The 27,023-nt window shown below is 45.8% G+C and overlaps 5 protein-coding genes across 6 annotated transcripts; 2 read left to right on the top strand and 3 right to left on the bottom strand.

Annotated features, from left to right (window-relative positions):
- Positions 1 to 8,661: 8,661 nt before the first annotated feature.
- Positions 8,662 to 10,893, top strand: LOC128717850 (serine protease filzig-like). The gene is made up of 5 exons (XM_053811522.1): positions 8,662 to 8,667; positions 8,853 to 9,053; positions 9,117 to 9,361; positions 9,438 to 9,740; positions 9,813 to 10,893. Exons 1-5 carry the CDS (start codon positions 8,662 to 8,664, stop codon positions 10,891 to 10,893), a joined length of 1,836 nt encoding a protein of 611 aa, XP_053667497.1.
- Positions 10,894 to 11,435: 542 nt separating this feature from the next.
- On the top strand, positions 11,436 to 15,029 carry LOC128717849 (complement C1r subcomponent-like protein). The gene is made up of 7 exons (XM_053811521.1): positions 11,436 to 11,747; positions 13,123 to 13,307; positions 13,380 to 13,638; positions 13,711 to 14,007; positions 14,069 to 14,215; positions 14,290 to 14,773; positions 14,842 to 15,029. The coding sequence occupies exons 1-7, from the start codon at positions 11,436 to 11,438 to the stop codon at positions 15,027 to 15,029; spliced, it is 1,872 nt and encodes a 623-aa protein (XP_053667496.1).
- A 231-nt stretch (positions 15,030 to 15,260) lies between these two features.
- On the bottom strand, positions 15,261 to 15,680 carry LOC128717848 (ubiquitin-fold modifier 1). Its single transcript, XM_053811520.1, has 3 exons — positions 15,673 to 15,680; positions 15,543 to 15,599; positions 15,261 to 15,459 (listed from the first exon to the last, which is right to left on the bottom strand). The coding sequence occupies exons 1-3, from the start codon at positions 15,678 to 15,680 to the stop codon at positions 15,261 to 15,263; spliced, it is 264 nt and encodes an 87-aa protein (XP_053667495.1).
- Positions 15,681 to 16,384: 704 nt separating this feature from the next.
- LOC128707482 (MAU2 chromatid cohesion factor homolog) lies at positions 16,385 to 18,620 on the bottom strand. 2 transcript variants are annotated; one of them, XM_053802436.1, is made up of 6 exons: positions 18,396 to 18,620; positions 18,141 to 18,320; positions 17,547 to 18,072; positions 16,998 to 17,460; positions 16,514 to 16,913; positions 16,385 to 16,450 (listed from the first exon to the last, which is right to left on the bottom strand). In XM_053802436.1, the coding sequence occupies exons 1-6, from the start codon at positions 18,618 to 18,620 to the stop codon at positions 16,385 to 16,387; spliced, it is 1,860 nt and encodes a 619-aa protein (XP_053658411.1). The 2 variants fall into 2 exon arrangements, with proteins under 2 accessions (XP_053658411.1, XP_053658410.1); XM_053802435.1 differs by having other exon boundaries at positions 16,385 to 16,913.
- A 1,152-nt stretch (positions 18,621 to 19,772) lies between these two features.
- LOC128719526 (pre-mRNA 3' end processing protein WDR33) lies at positions 19,773 to 24,756 on the bottom strand. Its single transcript, XM_053813153.1, has 7 exons — positions 24,484 to 24,756; positions 24,136 to 24,405; positions 23,841 to 23,992; positions 22,025 to 22,249; positions 21,710 to 21,943; positions 20,937 to 21,481; positions 19,773 to 20,854 (listed from the first exon to the last, which is right to left on the bottom strand). Exons 1-7 carry the CDS (start codon positions 24,754 to 24,756, stop codon positions 19,773 to 19,775), a joined length of 2,781 nt encoding a protein of 926 aa, XP_053669128.1.
- Positions 24,757 to 27,023: the final 2,267 nt, after the last annotated feature.

The raw sequence follows: 27,023 nt of genomic DNA, 5'->3' as shown, positions 1-27,023 counted from the left end.
ATTGTACAATAAATTAATATAATTTAATAAACATTAGGGTAAATCTTACATCAGCTCCGAATGGTATGCGAAAGAAATGTCGAAAGCAATCGATTCCAGTTTAAGAAGTTCACCATTATCATATCCTGCAATCAATTCAAATCCGATATCCAAATAGATCTTCATCAATATGCACCCAATCGATGGGGCAATGTACACCATAAACATCCTTTTTACTCCGCAAACCGGACACCCAAACGCTACTGATAACCTTTCCTCCCAGGAGGTCAATAAATAAGCATATTATAGAGCGAGGTGGTAGCTGTAGCGGTACGCACGGTGGCATGACCTACACCATCGGACTCGCACACCCATAACGTCCGGGTCGGGGTCACTTTAACGACCCGGTTCCGGTTCCCGGAAGTATCATCTATCATTTGCGCCCGAACCAGTAAGCGGCTAAAACCATACAAAGGCTGCCCCGGTCAAAATGGTCCAGAGGACAAATACACACACTCGCTCACACGCGAATATCCGAATGTCCTTCGGTGCCGGAAATCGAAGGAAACGAGGCACAAATAATTCGTTTTTGTCGAATCGCATTGCAAATGGAAAACAAAAAAAAACACACACCGGTCGCGAATGATGGAAAACTTGAGGTTTAGGAGGATGGTTTTTCGTTTTTCCGAAAAGGGTTAAGTGGGCAACGGGTGGGCGGTGGATAATGGAAAAGCTAAGACCCGAAGATGATGATAACTTGATTATCCTTACCTTTCGTGTTGTGACAGTTCAATTTATCACGCTGCATCCTTTCGGCGCTGGCTGTGTGTTGGTGGGACACACAAACGGGTGGCAGCGATACGACGCTTTCCCTGTGTTCTCGATGGTCTTGGGATATTCGATACCCAACTGTTCATCCACTGTGGCAGACGAAACTCGGTCGCGGACACGGCGGGACGGTTGATAAATTTAATTCTTCACCAAACACAAGCACACGTACACAGCAACGAGCCGGAATACCACCGAGAGGGCAAGAGCGTCGGGCAAATGGGATCCGGTCACGCTGGACAGTAACTAATCCTTGTCCGACCCACCGGGGAACACTACTTTCTTTGAGTTATTGGTCTTAAACGGACACCAAGCAAAATACGACGATATCTGCAATGGGAAATGAAACTATGAATTACACACGACCGGCCACAATCCTGGCTGGCTGTCACAGGCACGCATACATCCGCACGAAGCAAACAAAGCAGGCGATGCGACCGGCAAACGTAATTTTGACAGATGATCTGTCGCGTCGTCCTTTCGCCGACCGACGAACGAACTGTACTGTACTGGAAAAGGTGAGCGCAGTTGGCTTGTGGTTCCAGAATCACCACACACCAACACAACACAAAACGCATACACACACACACACTGCTCATCAGCGAAGCACTTCAACACGGGAGGGAGTCCCACGAATAAATAACACACGGTGTAAAGGAGCACCAAAGAACGGTTAAGCCACCGCCAAACACACACGCACTAACACTGGTACGTCGCTGTGGAAACGGTACGACCAAGAACAACCTGCAGGTGAAGGATTAAAACAGGACATACACACACACACACGAAAACCGTCATTATTGCAATGAGGGGGCCTGTTTGCTTCCCGCTAAAAGGGGTGGATTTCTAATTTATCGAAACACCACCCGGAAAGGGGCCATTAAATGTAAAAAAAAAAAACAACAACAACGAGGGGTTTTGCGGTTCAAAGGTACGCACACGGTAGTAACGGGGTCTACGTTTGCTTTCCTGTTAATGTGTACGCACGCAAGTAAACACGCACGTGCGAGTGAGGAAATACTTTCCGCAAACCGGGCTCACACCACCCGGACCAAACCCTTCAGAGTTTGTTTGTGCTGCGGAAAAGGGGTACGCATGTTCGGGGAATTTCTCATTCGCAACCGTAAACTCCAAAACGAGCAAGATTTTATCCCCACCGTTTGCTGCCAAGGGTAGCGGTGGGCGGGACGGGTCTAGTAACAGCCGGACACAGGTATTATTAAGCAATTTAAACTCAATTTTCACCCTGGACACATTGTGCCAGTAATAGTGCCTGCACTCGGCAACTATCGAACCAGTCTGGCCAGGCTATCCCAAAACGAAAACTTCAAACTGCGGCAAACAGAACGATTCAAAACAAAACCTTCTATACTATTCTCACACTTTGGCAAACAATGCGTTCGTTGTGCACCGTGGCGCTTCATTTTTTTTTTTTTCGAAGGTAAGGTAAGTGAGACATTTCCTTTGCATTCCGTGTTTGGGACCCTCTTTGCGCGTTTAATGTTTTGCTTCTGCCAACGACCAGCGCACAAAAAAGACGGAAACAATCGATAACCTATTTTTCCATCGCGCACTCTGCTGTGCTCTTTCGACGACGGGGTGGCCGTGCGTGTTTTCCGTACCGTTTTCGGTGTTAACGCACTAGCGCTAGTGGTACATCCACACACTGCACACTTTGCAAACTACACTAGCAACACCGAACGCATCCTGTTCCTGTACGCACCTTCAAACTACACACAAACACTAGCTGGTTGAGTGATAACTAACGATGGATCATCATCTAGTAGACGACGGCGACGACGATGCGTACAAACCCTCCCGACAAGCTCGCAACTACTACTGCTGTTGTCAAACGGCCACAAATCCACTGTGTTCTCCAGCATCAGCATTTTGGCCTGTGGGGCTTCGTGGGTTTAATGAGAGTACGAAAGAGCGGGAGAGCGAGCGAGAACGCGTACACGCTGAGAGCGAGCGTGTGGCAGTGGAAAATTGCAGGGCTCGTAGATGGTGTTGTTAAGAATGTTCGTGGTAACCTTTGGGGGGCTTGTTTTTCGCCTTTTTTGACCACACAAACCATTGACGGTTCCGGAACCAAACGATAAAATCAAGAATTCTAGAATTATTGACTTCATGTAATCAAAGCGATGGTAGCGGACTCGGTTTTACACGACATGGTTCCTATTCGTAGCAACCTGCTGTAGGGATCGAGAGCCGCGTGATAGAAAAGATTAAAAAAAAACAAAAAAAATTAAAAGTAGCCGCTGATTTGAAGTACAGAGAGCGAAAAGTAACGGATCGAAGCAGAGATCTACACCTCGAACATAGCGCAAACGGAAGCGTCAATCTTGTGGTTGATCGCGAGAAGCGTAGACGTTGGACGGAATTATTTGTATCTTGAAACGTTTGTATTAAACAGAATAAAATAAAATATGAGTGAAGATCACGACACTGCCGTACGCCGAACTGACTATAGAGCTACGAATCAAACGACTGACCATCCAGCTAATGTCAAAGAAAGCAAGAAATAACAGTCCTACACCTCTTAACGTTGTAGAGCCACTGAAGAAAAATAAGCGATCGAAGCTTATGAACTACAAATACCTATTCTGGTATTATGCTTTGTATTATACCGTTTCTCACATCGGTTGGAATCCAAGTTCTACAGAAATCTTTACAATATGATGCCAATATCAATTGAGCTGATTGTCCTAAATCGACTAATTTTGTTCGAAAATCGCTGAAATTTAACACAAGCAGTTCTGGCAGGTTGGTTGGTCAGGATTCTGGTACTTGATTGGTCTATCATATATCAGCATACAGATTGAATTAGTCATATATAGTCATAACATCATAGTCATTTAACCTGCTAGGTCAGATCTACCATGTTATAGCATACCTTAAGTTTATAATAATGAGTTTATTCTAATTCTACACACGACCTTAAGTGTATTAGACCGAACGCCGAGGGGCTATGAACATTAGGCCAAATTACCCGCTTGTATAATTTCATATGAACTGGGTTTTCCTGCAAATGAAGGTTAGACCGACCGTGTCGATACGGTCCCCAATATCACTGTTAAATGATGTTGCATTATTTGATGAAGAAAGCAACATTAAAAATATGATTCTTACAGTATTTTTTAACATTTAATAAAATTCTATTATTTCCATATTTATGTCAAAAAGCACACGAATCAACCCCTGCACCGTTTTTGTGAGAATAAATGGATTAGATTTTCTTTTCCACTCGCGTTGTCTCCGTCTCATTAGATATTTTAGCTCCCTCGCACAAAGCGGGAATTAAGAATTTTACGCTGCAGCGGGTGAGAGCAGTTGAGCAAAAATCTACGCCGGTTATGGCAAACAAAATGTTTAGATTTATTCAAAACCATAATCGACCATCTTTAATTGTTACATCAAAGTTCAATAGATGTTCTATGGATTGTTTATACTATCGTGATCTTTTTTTATTTTATTTTTACTTCGCACTGATTGCAAACTATTTCCAAACAGCTCGTATTCAAGTATTTTAACGACAAGTTTGAAATCGCTCGCTTTTACTCTCCTCTCTCATTCTCATTTCTCCGCCCTTCTCATTCTAGCTCTCGCGATCGCTCTCGCAATGCGGTTTGTTTTCCTTTCGATAAGCGACCAGGCAACCGCTCCGTTCGCTTGAAAATCGTTTGTTTTCCTCACGGGTTTTCTTCGGTCCGTTTTCCTGCTAGCTTTCTTCCCGCACGATGTCTGTTTTCTTTCCATGGAAACACACCACAAACCGAAACCGGTCGGGTGGCGACACGTTCCAGGAGCGCTAACTCTGCTACGCTCACCGCTCAACCTCGGGCCCAAGCAATACAGCTAACCAGGGTTCGGAAAATTGCACTGACCCGCCGGTTTCCCCCCTTTCGCGTACCGCTTGATAGTGAGTGAACGAGGTAGCATTAGCAATTCAATTTCTAATCGCTGCCAGATTAATGGAGCACCGATTGATGCAACTCGGCTGCCCCATTGCAACCGTTCCACCCCACCCCAATGACCTTGCGCCGGGAGCTGCGATGCATTTTTTTTTGTTCTCGTGATTGTTATTGTTGTTCCCGTACCGTTCGGGCTCACACCGTGCATCGCCATATGATGGCGGTTTGGAGGTCGGAGGTCGCCGGTCTAGAGATGTGACGGTCGATAAAAGAGCTGGAGGGCTAGTACTCCTGGTGCAATAGTTGTGCGTTCGTGTGCCCCTGGCATTATGTAGCTCTTTATGTATGCTTGCTAATTGTGCGTTGCATCCAACCGGCCGGGCCTAGCCAAATGGAGGGTGCATCGAATACAATGCTGGTCGGTTGCAATGGGTGAGTTGGGAGATGGTTTGGTTTTCTACCGGAATGGTTGTACGGTTTAGGGACGTACATGAGTCAAGTTCCATTCCAAACCTAATCATTTTTGGCAATTCAATGCAATGGATGTGATGCCAGCTTTCGGATGCCGATATGCGGGATAGGATCGGAATGTATGCGGTGATTGCATTAGATACGCCTGTATGAGGATGGTACAATGGATAATTGGAAAACAAATTTGATTAGCTTATGAATAACAGGCTAAAATGAATAATTTGAATGTGCGAGCACTGGAAATAATTACTTTTTGAGTGGAAATTTTCAACAAACTAGCCTAAAAATGATCAACAAACTAGCCTAAAAATGATCAAATTCCTTGATTACCAGTCAACCATCTTTATATCTTTGATTATCTAAGACTTAGTGTAGCCAGTGTACTAGATATTCAGGGTAATTGAGGCTAACGAACAGAAAGGAGTGTTTTAAAGATATTTTACTTTTAACACGTACTTCTTTTTTACTACTTACTTACTTATTGAGCGCTACAACCGCTTCGCGGTTTTGGCCTGCTGCAGTAGTTCTTTAAACCGCTCACGATCGAGGACCATCGTCAGCCAATCCATAATCCCAGCCTTTCTGGCGGACGCATCAACGCCATTACTCTTTCTCAATTTTTTTGGACGACCTTAAAGGACTTTACAGGCTGGATCGTCCGGTGTCATTCTGATGACGTGACCAGCCCACCGGAGCCTGGCAAGTCTAATCCATAATTTTTCATTATTACAGTACAGTTAACTTTTCTAGCTTATTTATATAAATTGTGTCAAATTTCCTGATTTCTATAAAATTCTTCTAGCTCTTAACGCCTTTCCCGAACTTTAATACACCCATAGCTGATGATTAAGGTAACAGGTTGGCTGATAAGTCCCCGGTCTAACAAAGAAAAACACATTTTTTTGTCAAAATTCGTTTTTATTATTCAACATAGTTCCCTTCAAGAGCGATACAACGGTTATAACGACCTTCCAATTTTTTGATACCATTTTGGTAGTACTCCTTCGGTTTTGCCTCAAAATAGGCCTCAGTTTCGGCGACCACCTCTTCATTGCAGCCAAATTTTTTCCCTGCGAGCATCCTTTTGAGGTCTGAGAACAAGAAAAAGTCGCTGGGGGCCAGATCTGGAGAATACGGTGGGTGGGGAAGCAATTCGAAGCCCAATTCATGAATTTTTGCCATCGTTCTCAATGACTTGTGGCACGGTGCGTTGTCTTGGTGGAACAACACTTGCACAAAAGTTGCTTGACAAAAGACGCTCTGTCTCACAAACTAATTGACATACAGACGTCAAATTTTGACACGAATCATTTGAAGGTTGGTACTATATAAAAATAATATGCATTTAATACTAGCGGCGCCATCAATGTGTCAGACCGGGGACTTATCAGCCAACCTGTTATCTTATTCTTCGTACAGCAACGTTCCCCAGACTCAGAGACGATCTCGGTGCCGACCTACAAAATGGATTCTACTTTCATTTCTTAAGTCTCGATATCTGAACTGGACAACTTTGCTACCTTGCCGAACTATACAAAAAGGTTTTACAGCAAAGATTTCAGGGGAAAAAAAACATTTTACATACCTTCCCCCGATCGCTTTTATAACGGCGCACCTTTGAACCATTTCTCTACTTCGAAACGTTTAATAGCACCTGCATCGAATGTTTGGGCGTACAATCACAGCCCGGTTTGCGTCCCTCTTTGTATGCGCCTTTGAGAGACCGCTTGATACAGGTATCGTGTCTCCAGCCGTGACCTTCAATGGGACGCGTACACCTGAACCTAGCTTCCGCAGGTAACCATGCATGCACAAAAGGGAATCCCTCACGCTGCAACCGAACGGCGTTGGTAGGTTGACGATGGACCGACGTCACAGTGACTTGACTGTCGTCCGGAACGCATGTCTGATCGCACTGCCACCGTGTGAGACAAGTGCATGTACTGTCAAGCATCAAAACACTTAAAGCGGGCGGGATCGGTTGGAGCGAAAACTAGTTACATTTATAGTCTCGCTGCGGACAGTCGGTAGTTGAGGGATACGAAAGTGTCGTGCATGGTGCCAGAGTCCAAAGAGCAAGTTTCATCCAGTCGTTCCACGAATCGAATGCGGACACGGCAGTGCTTTGGCCCATTGGTTACAGTATGAAGGTGATTTGTTTAATTAGCTTTAAAGTGTTTCAATTTCAACAGTTTCATTAGTTTTCAATGTTGAGCGTAGGTTGTTATGCTATGATCTACAACGTGAACCTGTTTGTGGTGATTCATATTCCACCAAAAGCTTTGTGTGACTATCGTGCAAAGTGAACAGGTTTTTTGATTATGATCTTCAGTGATGGATTCAATTGCAGTGGCTCACCACCAGTGCAGTATCGTATTTCGGTGGAAAATTTTTAAATCAGTGTTCGTTTGCTTCCTTAACCACATCGAATCGAAATTCTCCACACTGTACAACTGTGCAGATAGTTGTAGAGATGTGCACGCTGAGTAAGAGTGAGTGAGTGATTTGAAACCTTCGAGAGAGTGAATGAATATAAATCAGCACGAAGAGTTTTTATGACTCCTTCAACCACTCTTTTGCGTTTAAACTCACTCTTACTCTCTGTGCCGACTAGAAACTCACTCAGGAGTGAGTAAAACTGTTTTATCACTCTTTGGATTATAATCACTCTGTAAGAGTGAGTGAAAGAGTATTATCACTCTTTTTGGATTGTAAGCACCGAGGATGAGTGAGAAAACGTGTTTTATCACTCTCTTTTATTTTATTCATCGCCCACCAGGGGATCCCCTGTCGTTTCCTGGACGTTTTCTCACTCATCCTCGGTGCTTACAATCCCAAAAGAGTGATGATACTCTTTTACTCACTCTTACAGAGTGATTATAATCCAAAGAGTGATAATACTCTTTTACTTACTCTTACAGAGTGATTTTAATCCAAAGAGTGATAAAACAGTTTTACTCACTCCTGAGTGAGTTTCTAGTCGGCACAGAGAGTAAGAGTGAGTATAAACGCAAAAGAGTGGTAAAAACATAAATGCAGTGTAATATTTTTTAATGAATCTCAAAAAAGTGAGTAAAGGTTTCAAATCTTTAAACCCACTCTTTGACTCCGATTCAAATCATTGAAAAGAGTGATTATTCTCATCTTTAGATAGTTGCTTCCATTTAAGATTCTCTCCCGGAGCCCGGCTGCTAGCATCTTTCCCTTCTGCCGGTCGTTGAAGTCACCAGACCGCACGTACCCTACGTAGAATGTCTACGGGTGCGACTTAAACGCTGGCGCTCACCGGCAAGTGTCTACTCATGATCATTGATTATTATTCGATACGATCTGCTAATTTCCGCGAACGGGGGATTTTGTGTCGTGCTGGTCCGACGGGGGCAGGGTTATCGCAACACGCAAGACGGCCGTAACTCTCGACTCGGACTGACTGTATAATTCATACATTTAATTAAAACCCGAACCGGAAATGCCTGTAGGTTGGACGGTAAACTGGCTGGAGAGACATTGCAATGCTATTGCGATGTTATGAAGTGTCGATTGAGTGTGTTTAATCTGTTCTTGTTATTTTGTTAATTGAAAACACCTTGCTCTGTGTGTTGAGAACCGAAACAAAAATGCGTATCTAAGTGCCGATCGTTATTCTCTTCTTCTCCGCAGCTACTCTATGCGCTAGCAATTCTTAGTGTATGCGTCAAGATCAGCCATCAAAAGACGTCCCCATGTCCGGCGGTGTTTTCGTACGACGAACGCGATGATTCCTACGACACCTGGTTTGGCACGATACGGCTGAAGAGCAATGTGCCCCTGTTCGGCATCTTTGTGGACATCATTTTCTCCTCGCCCGTGCTCTCGTTTGGGGTAGATATGCAGCAAATGCACCCGGTGGTTCTTGATAACCGTAAAACCTAATTCCCGTTCCAGACATTCCTGCGGCAGCACAACACGGACGATAATGTGCACTTCCACATCATGGACAAATCGTACCGCGTGCGGGCGGGCGAAGTCATTATCGTGAAATTCTTCGTGCGTTACGCACCGGACCGACCGGTTCCATTGCTACGCCAGATCCGGTTCAATGGGCAGAACATTTGTACGGAAACGCGCCAAAATCCGGTACGCTCCGGTACCCGGCCAGCTGCCACCAACTATGGCAACCCGCAAGTGGCGTAAGTAGTCGGGCTGTTCCCGGTTGTTGTCCAATGGCTGTAGCCACCTAACCGTTCCCACCCGTCGTTGTAACAGAACGTCTAGCGAAACTGAGGACATCATTGCGGATGTCTACACACCCGTAGTAGAACCGATCAATTCCCACGTAACGCATCCTCCCGTAGAATCCCACGTACAGCCCCTGTACTCCTCTAGTTCCTCCAGTTCTTCGCGCGGTAGCAGCACGGTGGCCACCAGAGCTGCCGATGCGAAGAGTTCCTACAACCAGCCGGCACACACTGGCGATGTGTATCCGCCCCGATTCAGCACGGAGGACCGTGTGGAACACTCGCCAAGCTCGACTGGCAGCGGGGATGGGAAGGAACTCAACTCGGACCGGTAGAACCTTTAGGCGTTTGCGATCGGTTACGCAGCTGCATCCGGTAATGTGTTTTGTCTTCTCCGTTCTAGGCACCGAGTTGCGAATAGACGCGTCACCCCGACGACCTACCGATCGTTTGCCGAGGAGCGCACATGGGAGCAACCAACGCCAAGATCGCTGCTATCGGAGGGCTCGAGCTCCGCCAAGCGTGTCTCCAGTGTGCCGCTAATCGCGGACAAAGGTTTCACCACGCTGGCTGCAACCTCCAGCACAACACCGTCCAACAGTCGGGATCAGTTCTTTGCCGGAGATTATGCCTTTCTGCAGCAGGATAGTTCGCCCAAGTCCACCCAAACACACTACCTCAACAAATACGAGGGTGACATCTGTGGTACGGTTGTGCCGAAGGCAAACCCCCTCGTAACGCACGGCACGGTATCGGAACGGGGCCAGTTCCCCTGGCACGGAGCACTGTACCGCAGCACGGTGACGGAGCTAAAGTATCTGTGCGGTGCGACGTTAATATCGCGCCGGGCAAGCATCACCGCAGCACACTGTGTGACGCTGGAGAAAAGCACCAAGCCGGTCGATGCTGGCAGCTTGCTGCTGTACTTCGGTAAGATTGACCTGAGCAAGTGGAACGGTCCGGAAGAGGATGCCCAGATCCGCACGATTCACATACCGGCCCAGTATCAGCACGAACGGTTCTTCAACGACATTGCCGTGCTGGTGCTGAAGGAGGACATCAAGTACAGCAACTTTGTCCGTCCCGTCTGTTTGTGGAACTTTGACGATGACTACAAGACGCTGATCAACAAGATTGGGCTGGTGCCGGGGTGGGGTTATAACGAACATGGGTTGGTCAGTTCGAGGCTTTCCTTCGCCCAGATGCCGGTGGTGGCGCACGAAACGTGCATCTGGTCGAACCGGGACTTCTTCAGCAAGGTCACCTCGGACACGTCGTTCTGTGCCGGGTTCAAGAACGGTACCTCCGTGTGTAACGGTGACAGCGGCGGTGGCATGGTGTTCAAGCACAACAACCTGTGGTACCTCCGGGGGATAGTGTCGGTCAGTGCGGCACTGCAGGATCGATTCCATTGCGACTCGAAACACTACGTCGTGTTTACGGATGCGGCCAAATTTACATCCTGGATCAGGAGTCTTATGTAGCATAAGACCGCACACAGAGCTGATGGGTGATTGTGGGAAATTATATATTAGTAAGTACTTTGTAGATTACAAGAATTTGTAGCAAAATAAACAAAAATCATACCCCATATGTTGCGTAGATTACGTATGGTGTGCTCTTCTTGTCCATTAATTACTTCCGATACAGCTTCACGATGTAGATTTGCGCCGTCTTTTTTTTATTGTTCAAACCGATTACTCTACGTTTATCAACGACGTCACAAACCGTCGACATTGCGTTCCTTGACCGAACCGATACGTCACCAGTGCGAGCAGCTACACCGAGTAGCCTTTGAAGCAGTGCCCCCACTCCACCCACCGTCCAACCAGGAGTGGTGAGTGAGAATGTGTTGATTGAAATGCTTGGCGTCACTATCAATCGCAAAAGGGTCGGGATTATCGGTCAAGCGTGTTTGGCCCTGCCCGGCTGCAGTCATCATGGTAGCGCGATCTCAACTCATTCGGTCCGTGTTCTTCGATCGAGTGAGGTGCTAGTACGCGGCCAGTAAAACAGTTTGGTAATGATGATACGCCGCAGTAGCAGAACTTCGCTGCCACCATCGACTCCCAACAGCAGCGCGGTAAGGTTGTGCGTGGTGGCGTTGTGTGTGTTCGCCAGTTTACCGTGCACCCTGGCCACCTACGTACGTTTGGGGCAAAGTACAGACGTTCGTCTGCCGACACCGCAAGCAACAAGTTGCACTGATCTATTTACGATCGACCATGAGGATGCCTATCGGAAGCAGTACGAGGGGACGCTTGTATTGCGCCCGAATGTAACGATCCGGTACGTCCAGCTGGTGGTGCAGTTTGATCGTGAGGTAGAACAACTTACGGTAAGATATTGACGTAGCTCAGGAAAGGAATCCTCGGGATGCGAGATCGCGTTAGGATCGTACCGTACAGCAGTTGCGCCATCGCCATTTTTCTGATCGTGTGTTGTGTGTTTACAAATAATACGTACGTAGTGTAGTGCACCACGATGCAACGATGCAGTATTTCATTTGATAAAGCCTTGCCAAGGCAAAGGCTATCAATGGAGTAGGGCGGAAAAATGGCATCCAGCTCGTTGCATGCCTTTTAAACAACACCTGCACATTTGCCGAAAACTTCACTGTCCTGTAGGAAAGAGCATTCCACTAGAGCACAAAAGATGTGACCGAAGTGTTGTGTGTTGAATCACTCGTTACGCTGGTAGTAGTTAGCAGCAGTAGGTTATTAACTACCACCCTCATTCGTCGTTATTCGCAGAAACATTCACACTAGAGATGAGAATAATCACTCTTTTCAATGATTTGAATCGGAGTCAAAGAGTGGGTTTAAAGATTTGAAACCTTTACTCACTTTTTTGAGATTCATTAAAAAATATTACACTGCATTTATGTTTTTACCACTCTTTTGCGTTTATACTCACTCTTACTCTTTGTGCCGACTAGAAACTCACTCAGGAGTGAGTAAAACTGTTTTATCACTCTTTGGATTATAATCACTCTGTAAGAGTGAGTAAAAGAGTATTATCACTCTTTGGATTATAATCACTCTGTAAGAGTGATGATACTCTTTTACTCACTCTTACAGAGTGAGATTAGTAGATTAGTACAGAGTGAGTCACTCTTTGGATTATAATCACTCTGTAAGAGTGAGTAAAAGAGTATTATCACTCTTTGGATTATAATCACTCTGTAAGAGTGATGATACTCTTTTACTCACTCTTACAGAGTGAGATTAGTAGATTAGTACAGAGTGAGTCACTCTTTGGATTATAATCACTCTGTAAGAGTGAGTAAAAGAGTATTATCACTCTTTGGATTATAATCACTCTGTAAGAGTGATGATACTCTTTTACTCACTCTTACAGAGTGATTATAATCCAAAGAGTGATAATACTCTTTTACTCACTCTTACAGTGTGATTATAATCCAAAGAGTGATAAAACAGTTTTACTCACTCCTGAGTGAGTTTCTAGTCGGCACAGAGAGTAAGAGTGAGTATAAACGCAAAAGAGTGGTTAAAGGAGTCATAAAAACTCTTCGTGCTGATTTATATTCATTCACTCTCTCGAAGGTTTCAAATCACTCACTCACTCTTACTCAGCGTGCACATCTCTAATTCACACAGTGAACACGCCTCAGTAGTGGCACGATTGATGGCTATTGGGAACAGTATTTATGATAATTGATTTGATAATGCACACATTTACATTCAAACCAGAACTACTTCGGAAGAGTCAGCACCATCGATCACCAGAGCTTTCACATTGCAAACCTGACGTACCCGCTGCGTGCCGGAACCGTCGTTAAGATTCCACTGGAGGTGTCCTATACATCCGTCACACCACCAGCTATCGTTCGGATTGAGGTTAACGGTGTTACGATCTGTCCGGTAAACACTGTAAGGTAGTAAACAATAACGCGCAGCGAGATGAAACCGATCTCCCCTTGATGCTCTGCACTTTGTTTCCCTTCTAGACCACTGGTAAGGAACTTCCGTGAACCATGGGCGGTATCTTCAGTGCAGGGTTCAACGAGTACCAGCCAACCGGAAGTGCACTCCCGGAATGGAACTACGGCACCGGCACATCAGTTCAACTCGTCCTGCCAAGCTATACGTGCCGGTGTGATCGTGTCTTCGGGACGCTGGGATGCGATTATACAGCTTGTGGCAGAAAACACGGTCGATCGAGCTTTGATAGAGATAGTGTTTGATCAACCGGTGTACATGTTGGGGGTAGGGTTAATGCAATGTAGTGTTTGAAAGAACACTTCCCTTTTAAAGTAATGTTCGCCCTCTCGTCCATAGAACCCATTCGGTGAGGTGACGACCGGCGATAGTGTGCGGTTCAAGATCGAAAATCGTACCTTCATCCTGGCGAAGGATGCGGAAATAGAGTTAAACTTCTTCATTCGCTACAACCAGTTGGGTCCGATACCGGACGTTGTTGAGGTGAACTTCAACGGTCACAACCACTGTCAGCAGCGAAGACGTCGCGTGTTGAACGAAACACCGGACAATAATTACCGGAGGACAACAACCACCGCCACTACTGAGCGCACCGTGCAATGGGGAAATGTTCACCAACAAGACGTGGGGGACACGGTAAGATTGTAGAGAGAGAAAACCCCTGCTTCATCTACCGCTTCAACTTCTATTTCTTCAGTACGATGATGCAGGTTGGCCACTGGAGCAAACTGAATGTGCTACAGTGCTGGAACCGCTCGGTACTCGCATACGATCGCGAATCATTGGTGGAGTGACTTCGAACCAGGGTGAACATCCCTGGCACGTGGCGATCTATCTAGACGAGGTACGTATTGTTTAGCTTGATCGTTCGCACAGCAAACCCTATTCATTGCGTGTACTCCCCGAACAAATGTGCAGGAATATCAGTGCGGTGGAAGTATCATCGGAAGACGGTGGATCCTAACGGCCGCTCACTGTTTGACGCGTCAGAACACTAACGAAACGCTCGAGGTGGACCTGTTTCGTGTGTACACCGGTATCATCGACATCAGCACGATTGATGATCACTTCTACCGTACCACCGACGAGGTCATCATTCACCGGGATTATAATCCGGTGATGTACACCACAGATATAGGATTGCTCCGTCTCAAGCGTAACATCACGTACAACAGCTTCATAAAGCCGGTGTGTCTGTACAACCGGACGGTAGACATTAGTACGTTCTATGGACGCGAAGGGAAAGTTACCGGCTGGGGCTTTAACCGGAACGGAGTGATCAGCAACGTGCTGAACTATCTGGAAGTTCCGGTCGTCTCGCAGAAGATGTGCTCCCAGCGTAACGTGCAGTTCAATGGTGTGCTAGCAGTGGGAGAATCATTCTGCGCTGGACACGCGGATGGTACGTAGTGGTTAATAATGACAAACCGAAGGACTGTGAGATAACGATCCAATTCTACCATTTCGCAGGTAATTCCGTGTGCAATGGTGACAGTGGGGGTGGATTGGTATTTGCCGAGGGTACACACTATCACGTGCGCGGCATCGTTTCCATCAGCGCACAGCGTCGGAACTTGCTCCTATGCGATCCAAACCAATATTCCGTGTTTACCGACGTGTCCAAGTTTCTAAACTGGATACGTCAACAGGTGTCGTAGTAAGGATGGTGACCAGGTTGAATTTTTGGTGCTTACGTTATGAAGAAAAATATTTATTTCAATCGACACAGCGAAAAAGGAAAACAAGCAGAATAACGATGAATAAAAATGCTTTCGCACAAAGCGGACGCTGGATGTTGAGTTGCGTATCACATATTACGTCAAGAGCAGCGAAAGAAAACGATACATCTCTTCCAGGCGGAACACTTCTTCGTGTTCGACCATGAACACTCAACAGCTTCCGACACGATCCCGGGGAATTAACCGTAGCTCGGACCCATGCTTAAGGAACACGGTGCCGGCCGTTTGCTGCGGGTTAATACCGATGCCATCATCCGTAATGATCGCACTCGTTGCTGGTGGTACTTTGAATTCTTCGGCGGCAAATTTTAGAACCGCCGTGAAGGGTGTCGCTTCCGGTACACTTAACCTATCAAGGGGAAAATTAGCAAAAGAACACCGTAAGCATTAGAGAATCTGTCGAATGATACCGTGTATCGTATAGACACTTACACCTTAAAGGGCAGCTTCGGATCGGATGTGAGTGTAATCTTAAATGTAACCTTGGACCTGGAAGGGAAAAAACACAAGAGAAAGTACGAATCAATCTGATTCAAAACGGTAACATAACACTTCCACTTACGCTGCCATCTTTCAATATTCTATTATCTAAATAGCCTACACGTGAATCTAGCGCGAAATATGAATACTCCACTGTTGCTGGAAATGCTTGTTAAAAACTGGTGTAAACTATGGAACAGCTGTAACTAGTTTTCTAATTCCACACTCTTCCTGCAAATAGACCCAACAAAATCGTCAACAAATGCAACTGACACGTCGCCGACACCATACTCGCACACATCCGCATTCACGCTGTCAAATGGAAATAAAGTACAGTGCGGTCCCAGTTTATACTACACCGAATGTATTATTTGAAATTTATTTTCGCTTGCTCTGCACTTATTTGTTTTTGTTTTTTTTATATTTCGTTCTATGTAAACCGGAATTTAACCCCTTTTTACAAGCTTCGGAAGTTTTTTGTAAAAAAAGACGACGGGCTCATAATGTATGACGAGAAGTTTCAGTTAAAATTTATTTCATTTACAAACTTTTTTTACGCATTACCATCGTCACACACGCACACATGTTTCTTGAACAGAAACCATTTATTACTTCTTGTTGGAACCGGTGAAGTGAGCGATAAAGTCAGAAGGGTCATACAAGTCTCTATCAACAAAACCACCAAACCACCTTTCTGGCATGCTTGTCCTGCTCTTCTACAGCTTGCAGCCATGCCCAATGAATGGCTGTGGCTTAAATTACCCATAGCTGAATAGTCGATCCTGGCTGGCCGCTTACTGGAACATAACTTGCTGGTTTAACGTTCCTGGTAATCGTACATATGTTCCACCCGGTTGTTGCTGTTGCTGCTGTTGTACCACTATCGGTACGCCAGAACCGGAAGCAATGGCCACCGGTGCTACGATGGTTGCGGCCGGTTGTACCAGCAGATCCTGGGACAGCATCGGCAACGGTGGATCGCCCTGGAACCAGTTAATTAGCGCATGTTCCGGAAACTTGGTACACTTCAGCTGATCGGCAATCAGATTCTGGGAGAAGTTGACGTGATTGTTGTACGCTTCGATCTCCTGCGTCGGTTCCTTCAGCATCCGATGGAGATCCTTCAGTATGGCACTGCCCCACAGCTGGACATGAATGTCCGGTATTTTGGAAGCCAGCTGCATTGCCGGCGTAACCATATTCATGCTTTCCTTCGAGTTACCGATGCTAAGGAAAACGTGGCTCAGCAGTACGAGCGAACAAGACGTTAGCCGGTTCAGGTCTTCCGCGTTGGCCATCTTCAGCGTTTCACGGAGGAAGCGTCTGTGGAGGGTTAATTAAAAATTGCATTAAAATGTGTACCGTACGCAGTGGGAAACAAAAAAAAAACCCGCCCCCGTTACGTACTTCGCTTCGTGGAAGCTGCTCTTGTGGAATGCGTTCAATCCTTGCACGTAGTAAAAGCTTCCCATCAGTGCCTGGCTATTGGAGCATTGTGAATTTTCCTGCTGTATCTGTTCGAGAATATTGCGCAGATCCTGCTCTCGCTTCGTCCGCAAGTACACGATGGCAAGGTTTAGGTTGGCGAACAGTTTGAGCTCCCGTTCGGTCGTTTCCTGGATGCAGGCGTAAAATTGCTTTTCCGCGTGCTCGAACAAACTGGTGGACATCGCGTACAGGCCCAGCAAACAATGCAGCTGTGGCGCGTGCTTCTTCAGCAGAAATTTGTTCGATGACGACAGGCATACATCCTTGGCCAGGGCGATCTCCTTGATGGCTAACGATTTGTTACCCATCACCAACCGGCACATGATGATGTGCTCGAGCAGTATGATTTGAAACACTGCCAGAATTGGTTTGTTTTCTTGAGCTGTGGAGGTGAAACCACAAAGAGTGTACAGAAATTAATTAATATTTAATTTTCAGCTAAACAATGGGATAAACCGTCGACCTTACATTTAAGCTTCTCGATTTGGGTCAGTGCCTTTTCGGTGTACTTCTGCGCCTTGTCCATATATCCAGCCATCATCGAGTGTGACACGGTGACCAAGTAAACGAGCACGTACAGCTGCTCCTTCGGTAACCACATGAACATTTCTGTGTTGTTCTGTCCGAAGATTTGTTCATCCGATGGCCAGTTCGGTGCGATGATCGTCTGGATGCTTTGCTGTAACATTTTTAGGCTCGTTTTGACCGTTTTCACCTGGCCCAGCTGTAGATAGTGGCACACCTGCAGCACGTAGAAAAACACCTTCAGGTACTCCTTCAGGTGAAAGTTCTGGATCGAATGGTCGATGATGGGGCTAGCTTGGCTCAGTATCGCTAGGACGTCGTTCGTTTTCCGCTCGATCATCATGATCATGGCCCGGCTCAACAGAAACAATGACTTCAGATACGTCGCATTCGATTCGTCCGTTGATTCTACACCCACCGCCAGCAGTTCCGAGGCAAGCGTATACTCTTTGTCCGTGGCGTGCGTTTGCTGTGGGTAGATGAAAAAAAAATGCTTAGCTAAAAAAAAATTGTGTTCCTACAGTTACGGACACTTACCGCTAGCTGGAACAACAGTTTACAGTGCCAGTAAACATTGTGCTGCGACAGTTCGATTGCTTTCCTTAGCACCGGCTTAGCGAGCGAGCTTTGGTCCTGCTGCTGGTACAACTGTGCCAGTAAGCTGGCCGTGTCGAATTTCACATCGTCGAAGTTGTTGATGTTTTCCGAAAGGATCCACTGAAAAGAAGGAGCATTGATAGTTTGCTTTAGAGCAAGACCGATCATTGAACTGGCCTAACGTTCACTACTAACCGCTTGCTCAAGATGATTCTTTGCTAGGTCGGTGTTTTTTGTGTAGGCCATAAGGATCTGCCCGAGCTGTAGGTGCGTGCGGGCTTCTACCTTCAGCGGTGGCTTGAACGTAAACAATGCCTGCAAGCACTGGATGCACTTCTTGATATCTGGCGGAGTCGAAGTGCGAAAGTATTCCGCCAGTCCCAACAGGGATATGTAGCACGCATCCTGGGAGGATGTCATCAGACGGACAGTTGGGCACAGGAAGTGGAATAACGGACTGGAAAACTATCTTTTTCGCGATGTTTGGAGGAAGCGAAAGTACCGACGACGTAAACAAATGCGATGCACTGGCGTTCGCACATATGGCGCCGCCGATGGTCATTTTACGAGACATATCACAACTTTTTTTTATTAGCGAAGAGATTATTATTATTTTTCGTATAATTGTGTTCCTATGGAAAATGTAGAATGGTGTCTACTTTGTATCAAGAAAATTTTATAAACCAAAAAAACACGACTTTTGAGCAATAAAACCAAAATTGAGTTTCGCAGGTGACCACAGTGCACGCGGACCAAGTGACAGTGTTGCCAGATACAACGATGGCGTCTAATTCAAATTGAACCGCTTGTAGCTATCACGCCATTTACTTCAAAACGGTTCCTAGCATAAAAATTTATCGGAATGTTTTATGAAATATGCATTCTTTAATCATCCTAAAATTATTTACTTTGAAAAATTCGGAAGATTTAATAGCTGAGGTTTTCCATCTGCATCAAAGAGACGATCTACTCCTTACCACCAGAATTAAAGGACCAGTTATTCTGACTGGAACGCTTCACGCTGTTTTAGTGTTAATATACAGAGACTGGCTCATATGATACCTATTATTATACCTAGAAAGATGGTCCAGTAGGTACAGCTTCAGTAAATACTGGTAATCGTTCATGTTGGATCATGGATTTCGAATGAAGCCTGTAGAGCTGTAGTCGTGGATCTAACCTACTGCACAACGATCAACAGTAACAAAACTTATTCGCTTATCTACAACCTTTTGAACCGTAACATATTCTTTTTACCATATGTTAAGCTTGTAATCGGTAACATATTCTCAACCATATCTTGCATATCGTTTTCATCAGCATCACTGGCTCGAAGCTATCTTGAAGATCTGCCATCCAGACAGATTCATCTTCTTTATTTGTTCTATCCTTTACATCGGGAACAGTCATTTGTACACGGTGACTTAGCGTATTGATTCTTAAAAGCTAACTTTCTTTTATGAATAATCGAACATTCCTCCTCAACAATCACACATTCATGCTGCCCCTCTTCCACCCTATTCGTACAACCTTCTACCGAGGTACGTTGACACGTGTAAACACGATGGATTCTCAGTTTCTCCGCCTTCCAAACCCGCGATCCCTTCCTCGACCGCCTCGATCGTCCCGGAAATCTCGACCACCACCCCTATTTCGATGGTTACCCCTATGGTTTCCACCACCATCGTTGCGCATCCAATCGTCACCCCGATTGAAGTCGTTCCTATGATTTCCGGCATTATGATTATTGTTGTTGTTGTTATTGTTGTTGGAAAAGCCACCTTCGTCCTCATTCTGACCGCCACCCATCATGGCGAATGGGTTCGAATTACCGAATGGAGGCGGTCCACCGGGAATCGGTGGTGGCGGTCGCTGTAGATTAAATGCATCCATCGCTCGACCACCGTCGTCATCGCCGAATGGTCCACCACCTCCAAATGGTGGCATCCCTGCCGGATGTTGAATACCACCGCCACCATTGTTCGCCATCTGCCATGGTGCAATACCGTGCATTCCGGGCGGTGGACCCGGTGGCATATCGTTATCATACTCCGGCATCCACTGGCCATTACTGTTGGTATTCTGACTGACGGGCGTATCGGATCGCATGGCAGAAGAAGACGAGGGTGGTTCCACTATCATCACCGAATCGTCATCTTCCTCGTCCCAGTTGCGATCGTTGTACTCTTTCCAGATCTTTTTATCCTCCTCGAGATCACGCTTTTCCCGGTGCTTGTCCCGATCCCGACCCTTCCAGTTCCGATTGGCACCAACTTCTATCGGATCGTTCGTGTTGAACTGTACCGTTACCGGTGGATTTACGTCCAACTGCAGTAGCGACGGTAGCTTCGGATCGAATGTAAGATCATCCTTCGATCGTGATGCCGAATCGTCCACCGAATGGACCGAATCGCGCGATTGCTCCGGTGGATCCACAATGAGTGGCAGCGGACCGTAAAAGAACTTTGGTTCGACGTCGAGCCGTGCTCGTTTGGCAGGTGGTTTCGGAGGTTGCTCCTCATCGCCGTTCGATGGCGGTTCCGGTTCCTCCAGCGGTGGGAATATATCGTGCAGCTCCGGGATGCCACCCTGCTCGATGAATCGATTCAGCGCTTCCGTTCCTTCACTAATCGCCTGCTCCAGTGGACTGTCCGCTGTAGATAGAAAGTAATTCGGTATAATTTACTACTGCTAACGGCAACATCCATCCATCCGTGTGGGACATTAGCCACTTACGTATCACCGCAACCGTGCGCTCGTATAACGATATTGCGGTCGGTAGCGGTTTCTTCGGCGCCATCGGTCCACTGTCAACGATCTGTGAGATCACTTCCTTGATTTCGTCCGCAGCGGTAGAATGATCGTCCAGTTTGCTCGATTCATTCCACTGTGCCTGGAAGTTGCGCGGGATCGGTTTACTGTACGGTATCTTCTTCTCGCGCATCTTCTCGTTAAAACTGTTCTGATTCAGATCCAGACCCGGAATCGGACCCGCCTCCTTCGTCGCAATACTTTCCACGATGTCCACCTTATCCTCCGGGCCCATGCCGGGAATGACGATGTGCTCCTCCAGCTCACACTCGTCCAAACCGGCGAGGCTGGCGGGCAGCGTGTTGAGATTGTACTTGTCACGCATCTGATCGCCGGGCCGATTGCGCGTCCAAAACTTTACCGTGTGATCGTTCGAGCCCGAACAAAGTATGTGCCCGAGCGGATGCCATGCCAACGTCCAGACGATGCTATCGTGTGCCATATCGATACTACCCACCTCTTTGTCGGTGCTGAAAACCATGAAACAGATGATAAAATTAATAGCTTACGATGTTTATTGCAACTACTATTCCGCTTTAGGCAAAGGCAAAGGGAGAGATCCGCCTCTACTCTAAGGAATCATACATCTTTTAACAGTCTGATTGCTGATTTAAATGACTGCTCATTAAAGATTCATTTAAAAGCCTCTTCTTAAAAGATTCGTTAAGTAATAATCCTTAAGGCTCCCTGATACATACCCCACGTTCCAGAACAGAATCGACCCATCGGAACCACCGGAAGCGAACAGACCCTCGTGTATCGGATGCCACGATACCGCGCTCGCTTCCTTCTTGTGGCCACGGAACACCTGCACCTCCTCGCTGAGATTTCGCAGATCAAACAGCTTCAACAGGTGATCGCGGGAAGCCGTTACCAGCCAGTTACCGTTATCGTTCCACTTCAAATCCATCACCGTCGATTTGTGGGCATGTCTGCGGAAAAATTAGAAATACAATCGCAAATTTAATATCGCCAAACGCATACGGAAGGACGTTTCGTTTTCGTCTCCTTACAGTGTGGCAAGCGCTTGGCCGCACTTGGGATCCCAAAGCTTGATCGGTTGCTGGTTGTCCTTGCTGCCGGACACGATCAGCGCCTTTTGCGGGTGCCAATGAACGCACTTGACGTCCGCACCATGCCCACGCAGCACCCGTTCCTCCTGGCAGCGTAGAAAGTCCCACACCCGCACCGTACCGTCATCACTGCAGCTGGCAAATTTCGCATCCGATGGGCTGAAGCTGTTCCGCGTACCAAAAGGGAAACAGAACGGGAAGTGGGAAGAAGTATTCCCCCGGAAGGGAAGGTTAGTCATTACTGCAACTTTTAAAGGCAAATATAACCATCGAACGCCCATTTTCGCTTCTATACTGTTAATATCCTGCTTGCATTGCTAAGTATCATCTGTCGGGCTTGAAAAAGATGTTTATGTTTAAATGTTTAAACTTTTATTCTTTATGTTTAAAGAAACTGATTTCTAACAGGGAAATAAGTATAAAATGAAATGTATATGTAGGACTGGAATCGGTCGCTCGCATGATCGCTATGGTCTCGATCACAACCGACGATAATGAACGTGCTTCGATTTTGGTGTTCTGGGACGCTTACGATTTATTTTTGTCGTTTTATTTTCACATTCTTTCACCTGTAGCACAAATCTTCATGCAGGAGCGAAAAAGGCACTCGAAAGCAATGGGCATAACAATTCGGTCACATCTTTCAGAAAACGGAAAATCAGGACAAGTAAAATGTACAAAACGCATGTTCGGTTATCTATGCTTGTGGTTCGTCCCATTCTTCATTGAAAAAAAAAAACAGGAACCAAAGCAAGATAATTAACGATACTTTATTCAGCTAATTTCGACTGTACAAAGCAGGGCGCTAGTGGTTTTGCACTAAGGTGTCTGTTAGAAACACTTTATTTGAACTTTCCTTTTGTTTTTGAGGTTGTAGTTTTTTTTTTTTTATTTTGCGTATGAAAATTAGCTTTGTTTTATGTTTCTTTTTATTTCGCTTCCGTTTTTATTTGTGTTTTCTTTGGAATTTATTTGTACTCTAAATTATCACATGCTCCTTCAAAAGGGCTCAGCAGTTTGGTGTGTTCCTCGTGGAAATTCAGATGGGTATATGTTAGATAAATTAAGCAAAAACAGTTAATTACTTTATTTTCTGGTACTTTTTTCTGTTTCAGATGCAACCGAGTCCATAGGTCCTTTGTGAGGATTTTTGTTAACAGTCAAAGTGACATTTCCGTACGTGCAGGCCCACAAAATGAACCCTGCAAATGCGACGACGATGCTAAGAAACAAACGTAAACATTTGTGAGATCACTCAGACACGCACTAGAACCGTGTGGTGTTTAACGTTACGTTTATGATTAAAATTGTACAAAACTAAAAAGTTTACGGAAAGAAAATCAATTTCCCGGAACTGAGTTTGTTAACAGTTTATCAATATTAAACATTGTTTTTGTTGTTTTGATACAATCAACAAAATACAACAACAAAACATTAAAACAAAGCCCAAAATACAGCAAAAAATGGATTAACCATTTTCGCAAAGCATTGTTTAAATCAATGATAACGTAGGACAGAAAAGGAAAGATTGTGAATAGTCAATGAGAGAGAGAGATAAGGTATACTTAGTTGAACGAGCAATGGCAGGAATATTAGCAGCATAAATGCGGCCAACGTCGTTTGCACCCGTCGTGCCATTATGAGAAGCCGTAATTGCAACCCAAAGCCGGTCACGCCTGATGCCAGCGACCGATGGCCACGTGAAGGAGGTTGTGTGCTGTTGCTGCTACCGCGACTGCAGCCACTGGTGCTGTACCTGATTCCACGTATCGGATCCTTGTGGGCCTGGAACATCTTCACGTTGTTCATGTTCGACTGCCAGTACTTGACGTATCCGCCATGATCACCAGTTACCATCCAGTTGTCGTTGTGTGACCACACCATCGTACGCACCGACACATCGTGCGCCTTTTGCGAATGGGACAAGGAGCCAGCAGAACAATGTAAGAGAAAATTAAAAAAAAAGGAAAAATTAATATACGATCAACGATCGTTCGATCTGAAATTGGTGATCTTAACAAACGGGTGTCACAATCCCTGTTCAATCGTACCTGAAGAATTGTCTCGAAATTAAACATAAGCCCATTCCACAGCGTGAACTCGCCGGAACTCGCCCCGGTAATTAACCGGCGTCCTTCCGGCGTCCAGGCAAGCGTGAAGATCGGACAGCGCATCTTGTTCGTAGCCGTCTTAACGAAGCGGGTCGTGACCGCATTGCTTGGATTGTCCATGTAGCTTGGCGGTGGCAACAGTTCGGGAATGTAGATGCTCTCCGGCTGCAGGGCACGCCTGTCACGATGGTCCCGTTGCCAGGTGCGACACTGGAAAGCACATAAAGAAACAAGACACAGAGCATAGTTAGTGTGTTAGTTGAGACGATCGCTGGCCTGCGGACTAACCTCAAGCGCCTTTATGATGGAAGCATTGTAGTCGACTGTTTTGCGCATAACCGACTTCCGGAGCCGCTTGCCATCGAAATCATCCTGCGACATTGGGCCGCCGCCGCGAAACCCATTGAAGTGGTGGTACGGTTTGTGGTGGTAGAAGTTAAATTGCTGCTTCGGTGGCTGCGGATGCTGGTAGCTAAGGATGCGGTTAATGGGTGGCGGGTTGGCGAAATGTTGTACCGACGGTGCGGCATCAACTGACGGAGGTGGTTGCGAGAATTCCATTATGCCGTTTGCTTTCCGTACTTCGTCGGTAGGCGTGAAATGGGTAACCGGCACACAAGCCTCTTATAACGAATGATTTGATGTCGGATCCTTATTTCACACAAAGCAACTGAATGGCCACTGCGGTTTATTTACACACTAAGCCACCGCCACACTTGCCACAACATACTGTGACCCGAGAGCAGATTCCCTTTGGGAGTAACCAAAAAATATATACACACGTACGCACACACACAAACACACACGCACGCACACGGTTTCACTTCCCCAAGCAGTACGCAAATCGGACTAGATTCCAAGGCGGCACACAATGATCGCGTTGGTGGGTATGTTGAGCTGGTTTATCCGTCCGAGTCAGCAAGATGAGAAGAATACTTATCAATCCAACAGATTCTCTTCCCTTTCGAGCTTAATTTGCAACCTCTTCCGAATGGTTGACAGTACGGGTGATAGTAACGCAGCTTGGCCCGGAGTAAACTTTGCACTGCTATTTGGTTTCCCTGCACGCTATTTGCAAATGTCGACTGGCATTCGGTGCGCTAGAACTGTAGCAGCACTGATTCACTTAACTGAAGCTTAAAGACAATCCTTTCCTGTAAATTATTTCCTATTTCGTTTCGTACGCTACTGGATGTTACGCGTGATTTCTGCGGCCAACCATTTTCCAGACGTTTGACAACCGACACGATGACAGTAGGATGGCTTCATCTACGCGGTGGACGTTTTGGTGACACATACGCTCAACTGCGGGCTTGATGATTTTTAATGAACTTTTCATGAAATTTTGATGAAAATTTGTATTTTTTTCCAATTTGTTTGTTCGTAGGCTGGACGCCAATATTTTAAGCCATTCAACTTCATTCAATATCGTGCTCTGTTCGATTTTGGGGTTAATTTTTTCGAATTCACTACAAATCAAAATGAGGTGAAAGTATTGCGCGTTCGAGAAATTCTTATTTACGGTAGCACCACCAGAAGACTGTTTTTTTAGTTTCAAATTCCTCTTTTTTAAAATAATCTCATCGTCGTACGTTTAGGCCATTTGTTATTTGCCCGATTCCACTGTGATTAGTGTACAGCCACGCATTTTCATAGACCACCACCTAACACATTTCCATTCGGTATCTCGCTTTCATTTCTTGCGACTGCTCCTCATTCATTGTTATACTTCGCAAGAAGCAACAACATTGGAGTGTCGTTCGATTGCTAAAGAAACAGTCTATTAATACATACTACTAAAACAAATAAAGAATAAACACAAATTTGATGGTCGTAAAAATAAAGATGTGAGGCGTTTGCTCGCATATTCCTCGGTCGGTACACAAATTCTTCTACGAGAGGTGAGAAAATGAAGGCCTGCTTCGAATGTGACTTCATATCCGCGGTTATTGTGCATGTGTGTTTCGTTTCGCGTACGTGTGCTGTGTGGGACTAGGGATGTGTGTGTGTGTAGTGAGACGATAGGTGGTTAATAAATTATTTACGAATGTTAAAATTGCGCTAACCAAGTATGGCGGAGAAATAAATGAAAACAAAACATCTAGAAGGTTGTTTGGGGTAGTTTATGTAAGTGTGTTGGTGGAAAAGAGAATGTAAAGAGAGGAAGAAAAAGATTCCATCGGTTATATGTACGTAAAATATTACGGTGGGTTTCTGTTGTTGCATCGTCATCCTAGCTACAACATGCTATACGGTGTATTCGCGTGTGTAAGTGAGTATGATGGAGGTGTTGGTATTTAGTAAGAATTCCTGTGTGTGCTGCGAATGATTTCTATTGCGTTCTTGGTGAAAATCACTTTTTCCTCCCCATTCTCATCCTGTCCACGCCCTTACAGGGTGCGGAGGCGGGTAGCAACAAGGGGTTTGTGTTTAAAACGTGTGTGTGTGTGTACGTTTTGTGCCGCCGTAACGGAAGTCAATTGAAATGCATTCGGCCGTGCAAATTGTGAAAAAAGGGAAATGTGTACAAGGTGATCACACACTCACACACAGAACGACAGGCAGGAGGAAATGTGCTAGTGGGGTGGGGGAGGCAGGAAAAAGGGCCCCCTTTGCATTGCCACCTCAACAGTCGCGACCGTTTCATAGCAGCACAACTCTCCGGCAGCGCTCCCCTGGAGTTTACTCGTGCAACCTCACACTACACCATACGCAAGAGAACGAGTGTGTGTGTGAGAGAGAGGAGAGCGCGAGGGAGAAAGAAGCAATAGAAGGTTCCCGATGGTCACGATGGCGCAGTGTGGAACCAAGTGGAAGTGAGTTTTAAT

Source organism: Anopheles marshallii, chromosome 2 (assembly GCF_943734725.1).
Source record: "Anopheles marshallii chromosome 2, idAnoMarsDA_429_01, whole genome shotgun sequence".
Taxonomy (NCBI): domain Eukaryota; kingdom Metazoa; phylum Arthropoda; class Insecta; order Diptera; family Culicidae; genus Anopheles; species Anopheles marshallii.
Note: the sequence above shows the minus strand (reverse complement) of the source record. Positions and strands in the feature narration are given on the sequence as shown.